The following is a 19,342-nucleotide window of genomic DNA, read 5'->3' on the forward strand; positions in this document are numbered from 1 at the left end:
TTGACAAGTATAAATAATGCTGCTGTGAACACTGAGGGTAGGGAGGGGTGTGCACGTATCTTTTTGAATTAGTGTTTTGTTTTTCAGATAGATACCCCAAAGTGGAAGGGCCTGATGGTTTTGAGAGAAATTTGAGCTCCATTATTTTAGCCCGCTTAGAAGTTTTATTTTTATTTATTTATTTTTAGGTGGTACTATGCAGCACGTGGGACCTTAGTTCCCCAGCCTGGGATCGAACTGGGGTGCAGAGTCTTAACCACTGGACTGCCAGGGAAGTCCCCCCCTCCAGAAGTTTCAGTTTTATATTTGAATTGCAAAGGGCCCAGCTTTAATGACTGGCTGCCATTGCATCCTGATTCCACCTGTTATCTCTCTGTCTCAGAAGCCATCCCCCCCCAGCAGACATGTCAGGCTTTCTTCTGTAGAGGACAGGGGCTGGTCTGCTCATAGAAACCCCCTCCCCTGTATCCTTGTGGAGAATGGAAGTGTCCCAGGCCGCCTTTGTGGAGAGAGAGGAAGAGTACAGGTTGTAGCGAGCTGCCAGCATCTGCTGAAATTGAAAGGTCTGATCATCAAGTAACTTAGATCCTGAAGTCTCCACATTTCAGCAATAAAATGTGGTACCCAAGCCCCACACCACCTTTTGTTTTTGCCCTTCAGTTCATTGTATCATGTATGCTCCCATGCCCTTGGAATTTCATGACTCCACACTGCAGATATTTCCTCCTCTAGAGCCAGTCCCTTCCCTGCCCCTCCCTTCATCTGGTTCAGGAACGGGAGGACCTCCCAGAGCTCAGAGGCAGCCAAGCTTCTGCCCCTAGGCAGCACACACATTGCTTTTTACCCCATGTAGACCTCCAGACAGATGTGTGAAAACTTTCTGCAAACTATAAACACATACAAATGGCTTTATTCTTTCCTAATCTTTCCTGGTGACCTGTGTCCCAGTGTGGAAGTCCTACACAGTCAGGAAATTCTTCCCTTATAATGAACCCAAGTCTCTCTTATTTCCGTATCAGTCCGCTTTCCTCCTTTTTTGCAGAGAAAAGGGAAGAAATCCCCTTTGATTGTCTTTCCTCTTAGCTAATTGCTCGGAATCTTTAAACTACACTTGGGTTCTAATTGTGGAAGTTTTCATCATTTTCATTGTTCTTTATTATTACCCTTCCCACTTTCTCCATATGCTTCCTCAAGGGTGAAATTCAGACAAGATTATTTTGCTTGAGTTTCAGCTCTTTGGAATGGAGCCTGTGGTTTACTTTGACCCTGAATAGCAAACTCCACCAGACTTGGATGCAGAGAGGAATGAGAAAGGAAAACTGACCTGACCTTCCCCAGGAGAATGTTGAGGTGGAGTGTTCAGCCAACACCCAAGGGAGGAGTTTTACTTATCCTTTATTGCGTCTCTATCTAATACCTATGTTACCTTCTCCCTGACAAGGTACAGAGTACAGCATATAATACCATGAGCAAATCCGTAAAGACAGAAAGGAGGTTTGTGGCTGCCACGGACAGGGAAATGGAAGGTGACTGGTAATGACGCAAGATTTCTTTGTGGGGTGTGAAGATGTCCTGGAATTAGATAGTGGTGATGGTTGCACAGCCTTGTGAATATAGCAAGAGCCCCTGAATTGTATACGTTAATGGTGACTTTTATAGTAAGGTTCTATCATGCCATGAAGTGTACACAGTATTATTTATTTCTTATACAAATCTGTTGTGAATGTGAATACAATTTTACTGTGCCCATTTTATAGATTAGGAAGTTTAATCTCAGAGAAGTAAATTGGCTTGACCAAGTTAGTAGCACTGTGAATGTATGGCCACACCAAGGCTCCACCTCTAGCAGTTCCATTTCTTCAAAGCCCGTGTGATGGACATTGTGGCTATGGACGGTACTGTAACTGGTAAGGGTCATCGGCAGCTGCGGTGCTATCCCTGTATTCTTATGGATTTTGAAGAAGCAGATCGAGTCACCCTTCTCTCTGCTGCAGGCTCCTGCAAAGGCCAGAGAGGGAAGGTGGGGAACTCATCTCTTTTTCCCTCTGCACTTGGTTTACTTCTTGTTCTCAACAACTTAGGACATGAGCATGTTTTCCATCCACAGGTGTAAAAGATGTGGAATCCCAGAGGGTAGATAATTCTCCCACAGTCGAGTAGAGCTAGTAAGTTGAAGTTGTGAAGCCAGGATTTTATGCTGAATTTCTGAGATGAGATCCTCTTCTCATGTGCGGATACCCCAGGGCATCTCCAGTTGTTATAGCTGAGTAATCAGGTGGGCCTCTGCCTGCCTCATCCCTGGGCACCTCCTGGGGCACGAACTCAGTTGATCATGGGTGATCTTCCCAGAGAAAGGAGGCTGCGAGGCCCTCTTTATGCTAGGAGGACTTCACGCCTGAGCCTGTTTGAGAGAAGGAGGAATCCGCATGTTTGCTCTGTTGCTACCTCCCCCAACAAATATTCGTGTTTTCAATGGTCCTCCTGCATTTGAAAGGAATTGCTGCTTTCCAGACTTTCAAAGGGGCCAGAAATCAGTGGTTTTGGCTACCAAACAGGAAACTCAAAGCCTTTCCGTTCCTTTGAGCTGGCTGGAAGGGCTGGGTCTGAAACTATAACTTTCCTTTAAGGACAGAAGAAAAGTTTGGGGTAATTTTTTTAAACAACAACAACAAAAAAAAACCCTTTCCTGGAGTCCTGAATACCAGCCTTGGTTGATGCACAACATGGAAAAGAGCTGCCTTGTTGCCTGGCAGTCACAACGGCAAACAAATGTGTCTGGCCGTCTGTCTGGGATCTCCTGGTCTGAAATCCTGTTTGCCCCATTCTGATTGCTCCCTTCACTGGCTTTCAGTCTCCCCACCTTCGGCACCACCCTCCCTCAAGGGAGCGCCAGGCTGCGCCTGGCCGTGCCAGGCTGGGCCGGGCCCCACAGGATACAGCGACCCAGCCGGGCTATTCTTGTCTGTGTCTCTTTGCAAGATGCCTGTTGTTCTCCGTGAATGTTTTTCTCATCATAAATGTTGGCTTGGCAGCGGCCCAGTGTGGAAGCCATGGCGGAAGAGCTTGCAGAATCTCTCTTGTCCTCAGAGACTCAGCTGGTCCCGGGTGCGGGGCCGGGGAGACAGGCTCATCGATGCTGTCGCTAGGAGGGTGCCTCTGTAGGTATCGCCGCCTGATGGGTTCAGCCGTCTTTGCAGAGCATGGGCCGCTGCCAGCACACCCTCGGGAGAAGACCCCTGGAGGAGCCAGGGCGGCCTTGGGAGGCGCCTCTGGGTCTGATTGAAGACTCTTCTCCATGTGCCCTCCCCCACCCCGCTCTCTAGAAATTCAAATGTGTGTCAGGCTAGAGAAAGCCACTCTTTTTTTTACTTTTCATATGATGTTTTTTAAATTAATTTATTCTTGCATTCCTATACAGTTAACAATGAGAAAACAGAAAGAGAAATCAAGGAAACAATTCCATCCACTGTTGCAATGAAAAGAATAAAATACTTAGGAATAAATCTACCTAAAAAAAACACAAAAGATCTAGATATATAGAAAACTATAAAACACTGATGAGAGAAAGCCAGTCTTAGGCCCTGCCTTAGAACCCCCAGAACAGTCACCTCCGAGTATTTAAAGTCACATACGCCTACCAGGAAAGTGTTTTGAGCATGTACTCCTAATATGTCTATTTATTTATAAATGGTATACATGGGGTTGCTAATTTGTACATTATAAACATTTACTAGAAATTTTTAATAGTTTATGCAATTTAAAAGGATGGAAGAAAACACAATTATAACTTTTCAATCTTATTTTATTGAAGGTATATATGATTGAATATGCTCTCTTTTCGGCGGGGTGGGGGGAGTCTTCATTTATCACTTTCTGATTCAATAATTGAGAAAGTGAAATTGTTAGTCACTCAGTTGCTTCTGACTCTGACCCCATGAACTAGGACCTGCCCAGGCTCCTCTGTCCATGGAATTATGCAGGCCAGAATACTGGAATGGGTAGCCGCTCCCTTCTCCAAGGCCTCTTCCCAAACCAGGAATCAAAACCGGATCTCGTGCACTGCATGCGGATTCTTTACCATCTGAGCCACCAGGAAAGCCCTCAGTGATTCAGAGGTGTGTCCTAAAGACAGTCCTCTTCAGTACCTCATTTTAACTGTTGCCCTTACTGAAAACGTCTTTACAAAGAAAGGTAGATTCAGGTGGAATCTTTGTGGGAATTCCCTGGTGGTTCAGTGGTTAGGACTTGGCACTTTCACTGCTAGGGGCCTGGGTTCAATTCCTGATTGGGGAACAAAGATTCTATTGGATTTCACTAACAAGAGTATATCTTACTGTATGTAAAAATAATTTTTTAAAAAATGAGTTTTGACACATGCGTAGTCTTACGCACCACAAAAATCAAGATGAGAAATTTCATTTCCTATGTTACTCCTTTGTAGTCAGTCTCACCCCTTACCCATAACCTCTGGCAACCACTGATCTTAGCCTAAAGCATTTCAAGCTCATCCATGTTGTTACATGTATTAACATAGGTTTTCATTACATTTGAGTAATTGAAACTGCCAAACTCTGTCCAGACGTTGCCGTGTCCTTGAGAGCACTTGGTTTTGTCAGTTAAAAAAATTTTTTTTGATCATTCTAATAGGGCTATGTCAGTTGTTTTTCATTTGCATTGATTTTATTTTTGGGGGCTCCAAAATTACTGCATATGGTGATTGCAGCCATGAAATTAAAATACGCTTACTCCTTGGAAGGAGAGTTATAACCAACCTAGATAGCATATTCAAAAGCAGAGACATTACTTTGCCAACAAAGGTCTGTCTAGTCAAGGCTATGGTTTTTCCAGTGGTCATGTATGGATGTGAGAGTTAGACTGTGAAAAAAGCTGAGCGCTGAAGAATTGATGCTTTTGAACTGCGGTGTTGGAGAAGACTCTTGAGAGTCCCTTGGACTGCAAGGAGATCCAACCAGTCCATTCTAAAGAGATCAGTCCTGGGTGTTCATTGAAGGACTGATGCTAAAGCTGAAACTCCAGTACTTTGGCCACTTCATGCGAAGAGTCGACTCACTGGAAAACACTCTGATGCTGGGAGGGGTTGGGGGCAGGAGGAGAAGGGGACAACAGAGGATGAGATGGCTGGATGGCATCACCGACTTGATGGACATGAGTTTGAGTGCTTTTTCAGAGCACAAGTTTAAAATTTTGATGAAATCTAGCAGTTTTTTTCTTTTATAAATTGTACTGCTGATGTAGTATCCAAGAAGTCTTTTCTAATGCAAAGTCACAAAGATTTTCTCCTGCATTTTTTTTCTTAGTAGTCTCCATTTTGAATTAGTTTTTTTGTACAGACATTTCAATTTTGAACTACAAAGATCATATAAAATGAAAACATTGCTAAATACCAGTTCTCTCTGTAGTACAAGTTTCTTTGGAAAAGGAGTTAGGTTTCTATTCCCTGTCAAAATGTTGCCTTTACTTTGAAGGGGCAGATTTAGTGTACGTGTTTTTTTTTGTTGTTTTTTTTTTTAATATTGCCAAGTCAGTATTTTGTCAGCAACTTTTTGTTCAGGTAGTTTGGAATGTTTCTTTGCAAAGGAAAAATGCATAACTTTACATTTTTAAGTACTTGGGTATAAATGAACCTCTTTGGGCTACTCTGAAGGTGAAGTCGCTCAGTCGTGTCCGACTCTTTGCGACCCCATGGACTGTAGCCTACCAGGCTTCTCCATCCATGGGATTCTCCAGGCAAGAATACTGGAGTGGGTTACCATTTCCTTCTCCAGGGGATCTTTCCGACCCAGGGATCGAACCCGGGTCTACTCGCACTGGAGGCAGACGCTTTAACCTCTGAGCCACCAGGGAAGCCCATGGGCTACTCTATCCCATTATAAAAAACTGCAAGGATCCTACTGTTTAAGATCCTATTTTTATAACATCAGTCTCATTATTGACGTCTTAAAGCACAGAAGCAGCAATTTTTTTTTTTTTTAAGGAAGTTAGAGGCAATTGACTCGTGGGATAAATATTTTGTAAATGATGCCAGATTTTTCATGCTATGTGTTGCGGGTTCAGAGATGTTGAAGACACGGTTCATGTCTTCAGGGAGCTCACAGTCTAGTGAGGGAGTTAGTCAGACAGGCAGTTGAAATCAAGTGTGCTGAGAGCTAAAAAAAAAAAAGAAAGAAACAGGCAGTGAGCAAGACGGGTCCCGTCCATGGGTACCAGTGGGTGCCTCTTCTTGGGGAGGTCAGAGAAAGCCTTACGAAAGAGAGGAGGCCGAGCTGAGGCTTGAGATTGGTCAAGTGAAGGAACCTCCCCGTCTTAGGGAGGATCGTGGGCAAAGTTGGTGAAATTCAAGTTCCAGGAATTGCGCATGGTTTGGCCTGACTAGAGGAAAAGACAGTGGCAGAGTAGGGAGAGAAGAGACTGCAGGGGGTAGTGGGGCCAGATAGTGAAACTTTTGCCATCCTGGTGGTGCTTGGGTGTCTGTGTGCTCCGAGACGGAACTAACTGGTTGGCCAAATCTATGACCTGTTTTGCTGAGACATTGTCTCATCTGAGCATGTGGCATGGACTTCCAGGTTCCAGGTCTCGAGGCTGTAACGCTTGTATTCATGCTCAGTTCTAGCCTGGAGCTCCTGTGTTCCCCGGAGATGCTTCATGACCCAAAGGAAAGAGAGCTGGTTTTGCCCGAGCAGCAGCTGGGAAACACCTGCTTGCTCCTCGGAGCTGCACCCGGGAGCCAAGGCTTCTGGTGCATCTGCACGTTGGAGGCAGCCAACCATCCAGCTGCCCCAAAAACAGTTTTTCCACAAGTCAAGAATTTTAACCCTTCTCTGTGGCTGGTGGCCCTGATCCCTGAAGTCCGTTGCTTCTGGCAACAGCTGTCTTGGGCGCAGTGATCTGTGTCCTGTCTGGTTCTCCGCTGCCCTCTGGTCATCTGTTAACCAGCCAGCCCTGGATCTCTCCAGCCACTGAATAACAGAGGTCACAGGAGAGTCCCTTATTTTGTCTGGTTGTTTCTTTTCCAAGTGGTCTTCAGAGCAGACGAGGATGTTTAATTCAGGGTACAGTTGTCAAGCCACATTAAAAAATGCAGGCAGCCGTGCAGGACATGGCTGGCTCATGTCAGCCAGCCATTCCAGTGCAACCAGAGGAGGAAACACGCACAGGGCCCATGTTAGTAGAAGTATCGCACGGTGAGCTTTCAGGCTCCGGTTTCTCCCAGTCCCTGCCATCCTCCAGCCAGAAGAAAGACACTCCTATTTGTTGTTGTTCTTGTTCGGTTACTAAGTTGTGTCCAACTCTTGTGACCCCATGGACTGCAGCATGCCAGGCTTCCATGTCCTTCACTATCTCCTGGAGTTTGCTTAAACTCATGTCCGCTGAGTCAGTGATGCCGTCCAACCATCTCATCCTCTGTCTCCCCGCTTCTTTTCCTGCCCTCAGTCTTTCCCAGCGTCAGTCTTTCCAATGAATATTCAGGGTCGATTTCGTTTAGGAATGACTGGTTTGATCTCCTTGCAGTCCGGCTCTTATTTAAGCTAGAAGTTAAAGTGGGATTACCCTTTAGTGGGCATTCCTGTGACCTGGAGATCAAGTTGCCCACACCTCAAAAAGAGAACTCCCGCACTGCAGGTTTTTCTGTTTGTTTGGCTGCACAGCGTGTGGGATCTTAGTTCCCCAACCAGGGACCAAACCTGTGTGCCCTGCATTGAAAGGTGGATTCTTAACCACTGGGCCACCAGGAAAGTCCTCGTACTGCCAGTTAGGAAGACAGTGACTGTTCGAGCAATTAGGGTCTCCAAAAAAGTAAGACCAGGGAGAAGTGTGGGTTTGGTGGTTCATTCTTACCTTGGGGATTCTTTGCTGTCTCCTGAGGGTTGTACCAAGAGGGCCTGGAGAGGTACTTGTGCCTGTGGCCGTGCCCTGGCCGACTCGAGGAAAGCTGTGGGCAGCACAGATGGCCAAAATCATATGGGTCCAGGAAAGGCCAGTGTGGATTAATGCTGTCTTCTTGCCAATCCAAGTGTGTGCTGACCCAGGTTCCGTAGCTCTGTTGATTCTGCCATCTGCCAGCTGGACAGTTAACTGGCTCACTGCTCCCTTTTAGCTGTGTCAGTCCTGCAAGGTCATGATGGCTGTGCTTTGGGGTTGGTTTCCCCCCTGGGTGGGTGAAATGGATCTCTAACCATCGATTTGTCTTCTTGCATTTCAGTCGTTCCAAGGAAGTCAAGGACGAGCATACCTCTTTAACTCAGTGTGAGTGTCTCTGAATGGTACATCCATTGTTCGGTGCAAATTTTGAGGGATGGGGAAAAGCAACACTCTGTGATGATTACACAATGGAACCTGTCCTCTCTGACACACACACACATATGCACAACCCCATGGAACATTATTTACCATACATGTTAGCCAGTCATCCTTGGGGAATTCGGTGGGGGGGCATCATCTTGGGCTAAAAATGTAGGCAGTACTCCAGTAAGCACAGAGGCCTATAGGCTCCTAGCAAAGAAGCTGGAGTGCTTCTCCTGAAGCCTGACCACGAAGGTCTCAGAACTAGACCTGAGACATGTCTCTGAGGAAGAGAGGAAGATGAACAGAAGACCCCGGGATCCGCTGGAGGACTGAGGCTGGAGGAGGCTTTGTAAAGTGGAATGAACTAAGAGCCTCCATCCCCTCGTATGGTCTGCCACAGCCCTCAGCATCATTTACAGCTTTCTCTGGGAAAGCAAGCCCGGTGAACTGTGAAAATGGAAATCTAGCCTGTCCAGCTTGAAATCATAGGTGCTCCGTGTGGGAGTCTAGAGAGCTGATGGATGGGGCTCATCCGTCCCTGTGATGAGGACAGGACTCTGCTGTCATGATTGACATCTCTGGCCACAGTCCGTCCTCAGGAAGATCTGGGACCTGTGCTCATGGCTGTGGGCTTTGGTGTGGTTATCAGTTTGTCCCCTTAAATCACAAGCCTAAAAGCACTTGTTAAGAAAAGCCCTGAAAAAAGAAAAATTCTAAGCAAAATCTCAACCATAAAGACTATGTTGAGTCAACTCAGTGAATCAGAACTTTCAGATCTGACAAACAGCTCAGTGGAGGTGTTTCCATGTGGCTGCCTTTTGGGAGTTTGCTACTAGTTTCAGTTAGAGATGATGCTCTCAGCGTTAGCTTCCCTTGGGGCAGCCGTCTTCAGTTCATCTTTGGCTGGAAGTGCAGCTTCAGCAACCGATGGGCATTTGCCTGACTCCCCGCTCTCTCTCTCCCCGTCCCTGGCACAGAGTTAACGTGGGCTGCGGGCCGGCGGAAGAGCGCGTGTTGCTAACAGGACTGCACGCCGTCGCAGACATTTACTGTGAAAACTGCAAAACCACCCTGGGCTGGAAATATGTAAGTACTGAGGGGTCTGGTTGGTGGAGAGTGTGCCGCAAAGAAACTGAGGGTCGGACACTGGGATGCATTCGCCCGCTTGCTTCCCCTGGCCTTGTGGGATTATCTTCAACGAGGATGGGAAACTGAGTTCAAAGAGCAGTTCCTGGCACACAAGCGTCCTCTTTGCATTGATAGTCCACTCTTCCTACTCAATCCTTCACCTACTCCTGACACACAGACACACAGTCACGCACCCTCTCAGTGTAATAATAGTGAAAAGTGAAGTCACTCAGTCGTGTCCGACTCTTTGCGACCCCATGGACTGTAGCCTACCAGGCTCCTCCGTCCATGGAATTTTCCAGACAAGAGTACTGGAGTGGGGTGCCATTTCCTTCTCAGGGGATCTTCCCGACTCAGGGATCGAACCTGGCTGTCCCGCACTGCAGGCAGACACCTCACCCTCTGAGCCACCAGGGAAGCCCAGCAGTGATGGCAGTAATGACGATGGCTCATTGCATCTCCCGACCGCTCACTGTGTCCCAGGCTTAGGTTGTTTTATTTACTCTTCACAGAATCCTTAGAGTGTGAGCCGTATTTTAATCCCTAGTTTACAGATGAGGAAACTGAGGCTTAGGCAGGGTAATAATTTTTATTTATTTTTGTTTTTTGACCATGCCGTGCAGCATGCGGAATCTTAGTTCCCTGACCAGGGACTGAACCCACACTCCTGGCACTGGACGTGCAGTCTTAACCACGAGACTGCCAGGAGAGTCCCTTGACAGATACTTGTAATGTCTCCCGGCAGCTAGGAGAGTGTGCAGAGCCTTGCCAGGGAGGGAGGGGGTATGTGTGTTCAGTGAAAGTCAACTTGTATTATTATTGTTGTTGCTGCTATTATTATTGGTAGATCTTTTCACAGTGCTTTTCTCTCCCCTCTCTATCATTGTGGGGATGTTGAAAAGGCAGTCTTCCTGTTTCTGGGAGAGAACTTTATTCCATGTTGTCTCAGAGGGTTGGTGTGGGGCTGGCTCATAGGACCTGCTTAGGAAGGAGCCTGAAGGAGCAGTCAGAACCTCCTGGAGAGTGATAAGGATGTGTCATGTAGGTTTGTCAATGGCAGCAAAGACACCACTCTGCAGGACTTTGCTGGTGGAGGAGCTTCTACATATGTGGGAGCAGGGAGCATAGGGGAAATCTGTGTCTTCTGCTCCTTTTTTCGATGAGTCTAAAACTGCTCTAAAAATATGAGTCTGTGTGAAAAAAAGATGTTGAGCAAGAGAAGCCAGCCATGAAAGTATGATTCTGTTGAAATAAAGTTTAAAAATACTCAGATCATAAAAGCTGCAGCAGGTTGAGTCCAGGGAAGGAGCACAGCCTTTAGAGTCTGTCTTTCATGTCTTCCTTGGAATGTGCAGAATGAGAATGGAAAAACCTAGACACTGTGTTTCACAATGCTGAGAAGGTTTAGCCACAGGTTCATCTGGGAGAAAGGGCCTTGGCCGTTCTGATTCCTGTGTGGCCACTGGTCCCCGCTGTGTGCTCTGGGGGCCTCAGTTCTGGTTTTGATTACCCAGAAATGTTCTGCCCCTTCTTTGTTTCCCAGCTTCTTGATTATCTTACTCCTTGAAGATGTGCTGGATCACAGACAGAAAATAATCCTGAGTTGGCCGGCTTGGCTCCTGATTAAGTCCTGAGGACTTCCCTGGCAGACCAGCGGTTAAGAATCCACCTTGCAATGCAGGGGACACGGGTTGGATCTCTGCTTGGGGAACTAAGATCCCATATGCCACACAGTGGCCAAAAAAAAAAAAAAAATCCAGTCCTTTGACAAAGCTTTATTTATTAAGAGCCTTTGTGTTAGATACAAAAGTGAATGAGAGACATTCCTTGCTCTCAGGATGCTTATAGTCATGATACTTGGGAGGAAAGCCACAGGTGACTGTCAAACGGCTGGACAGGACAACAGGAAAACATCCATCTCCCCAAACGTTCCCTGATGCCCTCTCACACACCAGGGCCAGTGCTCCAGCCTGTCATTCCATTATTCCTTCTGATCCTTACCATGACCCTGTGAAGTACTTGTAATTATCCCAACTTTGTAAATGGAAAGTTTATAATTTTGCAAACTATTACTGGAAGGCGGATGCTTAAATGATGCTTTTGATGCTGGGAAGCAGTAGGAGCGGGGTTTAATCTGCGATGTCTGTGTCCATCCCAGATCCTGTGCTCTGTCTGCTGGAGTCCAGTCATGACATTTTGCAAGTGCCTTGAGGCTTGAGGGGTGGGCGTATTGGTTTTCTTTTCCCTCTCTCTCTCCCTTTTTTTTAAAAATAGGGACACACCGTCACTTTCCTAGTTTTATTTTTTTCCTCCCTCTGTATTCTGAACACACTATCATGGAACAACAGGTCTTGTTCCGAAACTATATTCCTGTGTTGTGTACACATCACACTCATGCAGACGGAGCTGGGGAATAATGAGTGTCAGGGAAATTACTGCTGAGCCCGCAGCTCGTGTGTGTGTGTGTGTGTGTGTGTGTGTGTGTGTGTGTGTGTGTGTATGTGTGGTGTGTTTGCACTATCTCTTGGTGCCCCTCCCCTCTCTGCTACGGGGAATGACTCCTCTCTCAATGAGAGACTCAAGTCCGAACTCACATTCTGAGACCCAGAGCCCCTGAGCTCTAGAACAGAAGATACAGTTAATACAAATGCTGCCCAGCACCTTTCAGCAGTAGGATTTAGCTCCTTTTCGATTTGGGGGGCCCAGAAGGGAGAGTTTTTCCACTGTTCTGCCCATTGAGCTTCGCCATCTGATGACTCTGACACCCACTGTTTTTTTAGATAACACACCAAGATGGCTTTCTGTATCTGCAAACAGAATATCACCTTGATGCCACACCAATGCAGGACTTATTTCTGTGGGGCTTGTTAGCTGGGAGAGCCTGTGGAGCTGTTTCAGATGGGCACCTCCCAGCTGGTTTGTGCTGGGTTTGCCCTCTGGAGGCCTCACAGCTGAGTGGGGCTCAAGGGCTGGCAGGTCCTTCAGTCTGCAGTTCATACAGCTCCTTTCTCCCTGGAGAAAGGCAGTGATGGAAAAACAAACTTAACCCATCTGACATGGAAATAGCAAGATAAGAAATAAAAGAGAGACCTGTTTGGCAATATAGTACACTTTGTTTCTCTCCCCCAGTGCCTTTTCTCTCAGCCTAACAAGCACAGTTTAAAATAATGGCATAGTGGGCATTCCCTGGCAGTCCAGGGGTTAGAATTCCATGGTCTCACTCCTGAGGGCCCAGGTTCAATCCCTGGTCGGGGAACTAAGATTCCAGAAGCTGCTTGGCACAGCCCCCCAAAATAATAAAAATTTGACACAAATTCTGCGGATACCTCTATAGGACAGATTTCTGGTTAACATCAAAAATGAAGTGCCCATAAGATTTTACAAGGCGGACAAAACACAAAATAGGTATACAGTGAACCAGACGGACAGACACAAAATAGATACAAATTATGCTGTATGTTTGAATGTGGTTAAGTGCTGTGGAGAAAAGTAAAGCAGGAAGTGACAGGGGGCAAGGGGGTGGCTGCAGGGGAGGTTGTGGTTTTCAATAAAGACCTTACTGGGATGATGACGTCTGAGCAAAGATGCTAAAGGAACTCTACTGCAAAACTGAGAAAATATTTAGAATACTTAAATTTAAAAATGTTTAAATTTTATTGTAAATATGGAGACAGCCCTGGTGATGCCTCAGTCCTGCAGTTAAGCCAAGGGGGCAGGGCATGCTTGAGCGGTGGGCCTTCTCAGTGAGGCTGGGGCCAGACTTGAGAGGCCCTGAGGCCCGTCACTGGCCCTGCCTTTGCTCCTGTACGCCAGAAGTCACCTGCGCGTCTTTGGTCATTCCGCCTTCTCTTCCTTTGTGTTTCCGTAGGAACACGCCTTCGAAAGCAGCCAGAAGTATAAGGAAGGCAAGTACATCATTGAGCTAGCACACATGATCAAGGACAATGGCTGGGACTGATGGGAGAGCCTCCAGCCAACCCAGCGTCCACGTGAATGCCATCCAACCGAACATTCTACCCAAGCGTGAGAGAGTGACTGAACACGTGGTTCCATCCATTTAGGGGCCTTGCCATCTGGGGCATTCTCCCACCCTGACGCCGTCTTTCTGGTGACCGGCCTCTAAACCGCTGTCTCTCTGTCTCTTTGCTTTGTATCTGTTTGTGAGTTGATCCTGGCTTCTCTCTCTGTTCTAGTGTTGGCTGAAAAAACAAAACAACAGAAGGAACAGACACCTGCCCGCGTGGCGGCAGCCCACTTGGACGAAGGCCCCAGGGCCCCTGCAGAGCTGCCCGAAGGCCGCTGGGCGGGAGCACAGTGGCCCAGCCCGGGGGTGTGAGGGTCCCGGGTGGGCAGGGCACGGGCGGGGAGAGGTAGGCGCAGACGTGTGCTGCTCCTGGAGACCTGGGAACTTAGGCTTGAAATAATCGACTTGTCTAAGAGGACAAAGAGGAAAAAAAAAAAATACCTCATGACTGCATTCTCTCTGATCAGAAGCTTCTGTTCCTGCCACCAAATGTGCCAGGTTAGCGAGTGAGGGCACAAGAAGGATGGCCCCTGGTCTTCGCTGGCGGGGCAGGGGGCCGGCCTGGTTCTCCCAGGCCGAGCTGGTGGGGGGAGCAGTGTGTCCTGGCAGCAGGGGATGACTTGGGAAAAGCCCAGAAGGTTTTGATGCCTGATGCCTCACTGCTCCTGTAGGTGATCTCTGCCTCTTCAGCCACTGTTGGTGACAGGAGAGGGGACTGTCATTTGCAATGTGCGCGAGATGCAAATATCCCAAAGGCTTTGACCAGCAATCAAGTGAAAAAAAAAAAGAATCAATGATTGAGGATAACAGGGAACACAGTGGGGGAGGTGCAGTTGGAGCTCTTGCAGAAATGGCCTTGATCTTGGGCTTGAGAAAATAAAAAAATAGAACCAGTTAGCAATTCCGACTGACCTTTTTTTCTGAACCTTCACAAGAGAAGAGCACTGTGGCAAGGAAGTGGGGGTGGGTGGGGCAGAGCCTGGAATAGTTTAGGTTTGAACTGTTACAGGTTAAGTGCATCTTTTTTTTTTCCCGGTATGCATTGGCTTCACTGAGAACAGCAGTTCTTTATGTGTATGAGTTTTTGGGTGTTTTCCTCCAGTTCTACCATTGTAGTTGCGGAAAACAAAATCCCAAGGCTTCGAGTTCAGTGATAACCTGGCCGGCAGATTCCTCATGCCCCTAGCTTGTTCTCTTTGTACTTGAATGTTTTTGTGTGGAGAGAAATCTGTCTGTGTGATCCAGCAATGAGAAGGTCTTCAATTTGATGTCAGACGGCAAGTTATAAATTCCAGTGTTACACCCCACCCCAGACCTCCCCATCCAAAGCTCATTATATTAGGGAAGTGGGGAACGCATCTCTGTGAGGCTCATGAGAGAAGAGTTTGTTGCATTTAATCAACACTGTGAAGTCTGTTCTACAGCAATTTAACCAGTATGCAGTGCATGACCGAAACTCATTTAACTGAGATAATTTCATTGCTTAGACTGAAAATATTATCATTGCTAAGATATGTGTAGGTTATGTTAGGTAATTCTCAGCATCTCATTCTCCCAGTAGGCTGATCCTATAGGAAAATTCACCTTAAAAGTCACAAAAGAGTGAGTTGAAGGAGACGAGAACCTGTAAAATTGTTAAGCAAGATTAAAGCAGCCAACCCGGGACGTTTTCAGAATGGAACCAGATTCCCAGAGAGGGTGAGTCTGTCGTGGAAATGCCTTTTTGTGTCTCTGTGGGCTGCTAGTGGAGCGCGGGGCCTGAGATGCTCATGGTCCTGCCCTGGCAGTGCTGGGCGGAGAGCTAACGGGAAGCCAGGTAGCCCCGCTTTTAGCAGCAGACGGCATCCGTGAAACAAAGAGGGTTCTGCAAAACCAAATTTTGTTCCCACAAGCTTCTTGGCCCACATCGTTTGGTGCTTTAGCAACCCTGGGAGATTAAGTTCTCTCCACGTTACTAAAAAGCAGACCGAGATTTAGAAGTCTTTCATTTCCAATCCCAGAGAAACAGTTCCTCTGGCTCCCAGGCCCAAGATCTCAATTAAAAAAAAAAAATCATTTTCAACTTTCACATTCCTAAGCTGGTTTGCCAGCCCAGAATTCATAAATTCCCCTCTGCATCCCTGCTGAAAGTAGTGGCTCTCATTTCTGTGTTTTGATTAGCCCCTTTACTCAGGGAACGTCCTGGCTATTGATAATCCTTTCCAGGAAAAGAAAACAGGCAGGGTCAGGGTGGGGGGAACGTGTAGGTGTGTAAAAACCGAGCATGGTCATATACTGGATGTGAGGTGCCCTAGAATGTTCAAGGGGCAGAGGAGACTGGAGTGCCACTGTTCATCTTTGGGGGTGGGGCCTCTGACTCTTGCATGGATCAGAGCAGGCTCCAGTTAGACCCAGGTTCTGTTGTTTTGTTTTGCTTTAATTTAAATTACTATCCATTGAGCATCCAGTGGGCACATGGTGCAAGAGAGCTGAACAAAATGCTGGTTTTTCCATAATGACAAGGGTACAAAAAAAAACACCCAACTCATTAGGCTTTCCCGAAGAAGAAGAACCAAAAGTGCTTTTTACAACTTGAGCTCCATTCTTGGCTTGCCTACTAATGTCTGGCAGTATCGTAGAGACCGCAGCTGAGTGAGGGAGATGCCTCAGTCGGTTCATTTTTTAATTTCCTCACCAAATTTTGGACTCAGAGCATAACCAAAGACCTCATCCGTTCGCCCCTGGTGGGTTTGGGGAACTGGAGTTTGATGGTAAAGCTTAGGGGTGCCCGGAGTAGAGAAAGGGAGGAGAAAGGAAAAAGGCATGACGTGCTAGACCTCAGCCAGCAGCTGCCTTCCTCTTGAGCTGCAGTCCAGCCAGCAGATTCTAGTTCCATCTCCCTCGTGCCTCCCCAGGTCATATGGCGTGGGCGGCCCTGGATTACACCCAGCCCGCTGGGATATTAGTCTCAGCCGCTGATGGGGTGAGTTGATGTGTATCCAACCCAGCCGAGCTCAGTGTCCCCGGAACGTCAGCTGGGCCTGCCCAATTCCCCGGACAACAAGATGACAGAGATAAGATAGAGTCAGTCTTTACTGGTGGATCAGTGTGTAAAAGACAGGTGTCCCCTTTATAAAAAGATTTTCAAGAGGATATATAAGAAACAGTTGCTTGTGAAATATACTTTTGTAAATAATATTTAATTTTTTAAATAATATATTTGGTGCTGTTTTCTCAGATCCCCTGAGAGCACTTTTTATTTTTCATTTTTAAATTCTCTAGTTTCCTCTGCATTTCTTGAAGTATATTTTAAGGGAAACAGTGATCACCAGTATACTCTCGCAAAAGAAAAGGAAAGAAAAAAAAAAATCTCCATCACTTTAGTCTGGACAGAGGCAATAAATGAAGCAATGTCTCTGTATTTCTTCCCAATGGAACAGACTCTGCAGTACATTACCAGGTTGAGAACTGAAATACTTTCTTGTACCGCTATTGGCCAGAAAAGAAAATAAATCAAATAAATTTAGTAACAACTTAGAGCGATTCCTCTTGTTGGAAGAATTTCCAACAGATTGGAATCTTGTTTTTAATTGTTTGTGTAAGTGTGTGTGCGCCCATGTGTGCGTGTGTGTGCGTGTGTGTGTGCGTGTAAAGCACTTTGCATCGTGCCTGCGGTTTTCGTTTTGGGGGGGACAGTATTCCTACAGTTTACACCCTGGGCACAGAAGAGTTTTCTTCTCTTTCTCTCTGCTGGCTTTGTTTCTGAGTGGACCAACAGCACAACCCTCGAGGAGTTTGTTTCCCCGAGCACGGAGCTGTTGCGTGTTTGCTGCCTCACGTGCTCAGCTTTCACAGACTGTAAAGGAAATCTGTTGTTCGTGAAGAGCCAGCAGTCACAGCTGTGTCCCTCCCTGAGAGGTGAGGGTGCTCATCATGGACCCCGGGCTCCAGTTGTTGTGGAAGCCACATCGTGTTAAACATTAAACTCGTTTGGGTTGAAAAGAATGTCAGTAAAATAATACACATATTTTGTAGGTAAATAGCTTTTTTTTTTTTTTAAGGTCGCATTGCCTCAGGTTCAGGAAGAGGCTGGGAAATCAAATATTGATCACAATCAACTTAGATTTTTTTTAAAAAGTGAGTCTGCCTCAAATGAGAAAACATGCTAGTGGTCTAGGTCGAGGAAAGAGATATATTAATATTTAATATTTAAAATTAAGATAACGTCATGAAATCAGCCAGCAGTGAAAGGTAAAGGCCAAGAAGAAACAAGCCGTTCTCATAGTATCAAATTCTACCTGCCCGTATGTTTTTGTATAACATGTGGGTGAAAGTGAGAGTCAGTTCCCTTTTCCAACCTGCAGAGACTATCTTTCAGTACAGACTCTGCCTATTTATGCTTGTGTTTACAAACTGTATTTGTTGGGTTTTGTTTTTCTTTTATCTTTATTATTTTTTTTAGTGGCATTTTCAGGTCACTTTGCTTCAATAACAAAGAAAATTATTTTCAAGTAATTTGTCTTCACCATTTCCTGTGTTTGTACATAGTGATTCAGTATTAGAGAAAAGCGCGTTTCTGTCATATTTCCAATCTGTGTTGGTGCTCATTTGAGAAAATAAAGTTTTCAAATATGAATTCTTTGCAGGGCTCCTTAATTGACCCAACATGTTTTATCTCGACATTTAACACATAAAAGTAACCGAAAGGTCAGAAGGAGGTCATCTGTCTAAGGCCATTCACAGATCTGTCAACTGAGGCCCTAGGGGGTTATTTTCTCTAAGGACACTTAGCTAATTAATGAATAAAAATCAGGTCTCCTGCTTATCTATAAACACTTCTCCTGGTTTTGGAGATCAGAAGTGCAGGAGTGACCTTTATCATTTCTGTCTACTAAACTCCATGTTAGTCTCTGCAACCTTTTCTGTTTACACCAATTTTCTTTGGAGATAGAATTGCATTAGGCCGAGGGGGGAAAAAACAGGTGAATCAATAAAATAATGTCAAAAAGAGGCGACGTTACCTCTGAATGGTTGACTAACAAAGGGAAATAAGCATAGTTACAATATATGGAAAAGCAAGTCTTCTCACTCACTGAACAAATAATAAACATCTATTCAGTTCTAGGCAGCTTCCCTGGTGGCTCAGACTATAAAAGCGTCTGCTTACAATGCGGGAGACTGGCGTTCGATCCCTGGGTCGGGACGATCCCCTGGAGAAGGAAATGGCAGCCTACTCCAGTATTCTTGCCTGGAGAACCCCATGGACAGAGGACCTTGCAGGCTACGGTCCATGGGATCATGACTGAACAACTTCACTTTCACATTCAGTTCTAGGGACTGGGTGAGACAATTCAACCATCCTAACATTGCAGCTGTTTTATTTCCCAAATACCTTTCCCTCTAGTCTTGTCTATATGCACACACAGCCTTGCATAGCCAGTCATTATAAGTACAGTTTTAACAAGGCTCTTTTTACCTAAACATCATCAGTTTATTTTATATTTTAAAGCATTTTTTCAGAAGGTTGCATCTACAACTTAACAGAGTTCCCACCTTGTGCAAGCAACCTGAAGAGCAAAGAGGATATTAAAGCCACACGAGTATATGTGATGTATGTTTCCACATTGGTAATAATATTTGAAAAGACCATTCCCTATTAAAATTGATACCATCTCGACTTTCCTGGACTTTTTACTTACCTATTCTGGCCCCAGCTACAGTTGACTTTTATTTGTCCTTGAATGCATTATCTCCTTCCTGTGACCTGTTTTGCTTCAGTGGCTACCCTGTTACCATTTCATTTGTGTTTGCCTTTGGCAGCCAGGGAGGGGAGAAAAGATAACATGTGCAGGAGAGGACCAGACTCAAACCACGGCAGCCGATCCAGCAGATCAGGCTGGAAGAAGG

At 46.0% G+C, this 19,342-nt stretch overlaps 1 protein-coding gene across 6 annotated transcripts in view; it reads left to right on the plus strand.

Moving 5' to 3' along the window:
- YPEL2 (yippee like 2) overlaps positions 1 to 18,071 on the plus strand; it is a 65,200-nt gene extending 47,129 nt beyond the window's left edge. For 5 of the 6 annotated variants that reach the window (XM_018064134.1, XM_018064135.1, XM_018064136.1 and 2 more), the window contains exons 3-6: positions 8,222 to 8,265; positions 9,282 to 9,390; positions 13,301 to 13,337; positions 13,626 to 18,071. In XM_018064134.1, coding sequence (XP_017919623.1) covers positions 8,222 to 8,265; positions 9,282 to 9,390; positions 13,301 to 13,337; positions 13,626 to 13,768 — 333 coding nt within the window. In that variant the 3' untranslated portion in view covers positions 13,769 to 18,071. Of the gene's footprint in view, positions 1 to 8,221; positions 8,266 to 9,281; positions 9,391 to 13,300 lie in introns of all 6 variants that reach the window. The other variant, XM_018064139.1, reaches the window with a different exon arrangement.

The sequence above is a fragment of the Capra hircus genome, chromosome 19 (genome assembly GCF_001704415.2).
Source record: "Capra hircus breed San Clemente chromosome 19, ASM170441v1, whole genome shotgun sequence".
Taxonomy (NCBI): Eukaryota; Metazoa; Chordata; class Mammalia; order Artiodactyla; family Bovidae; genus Capra; species Capra hircus.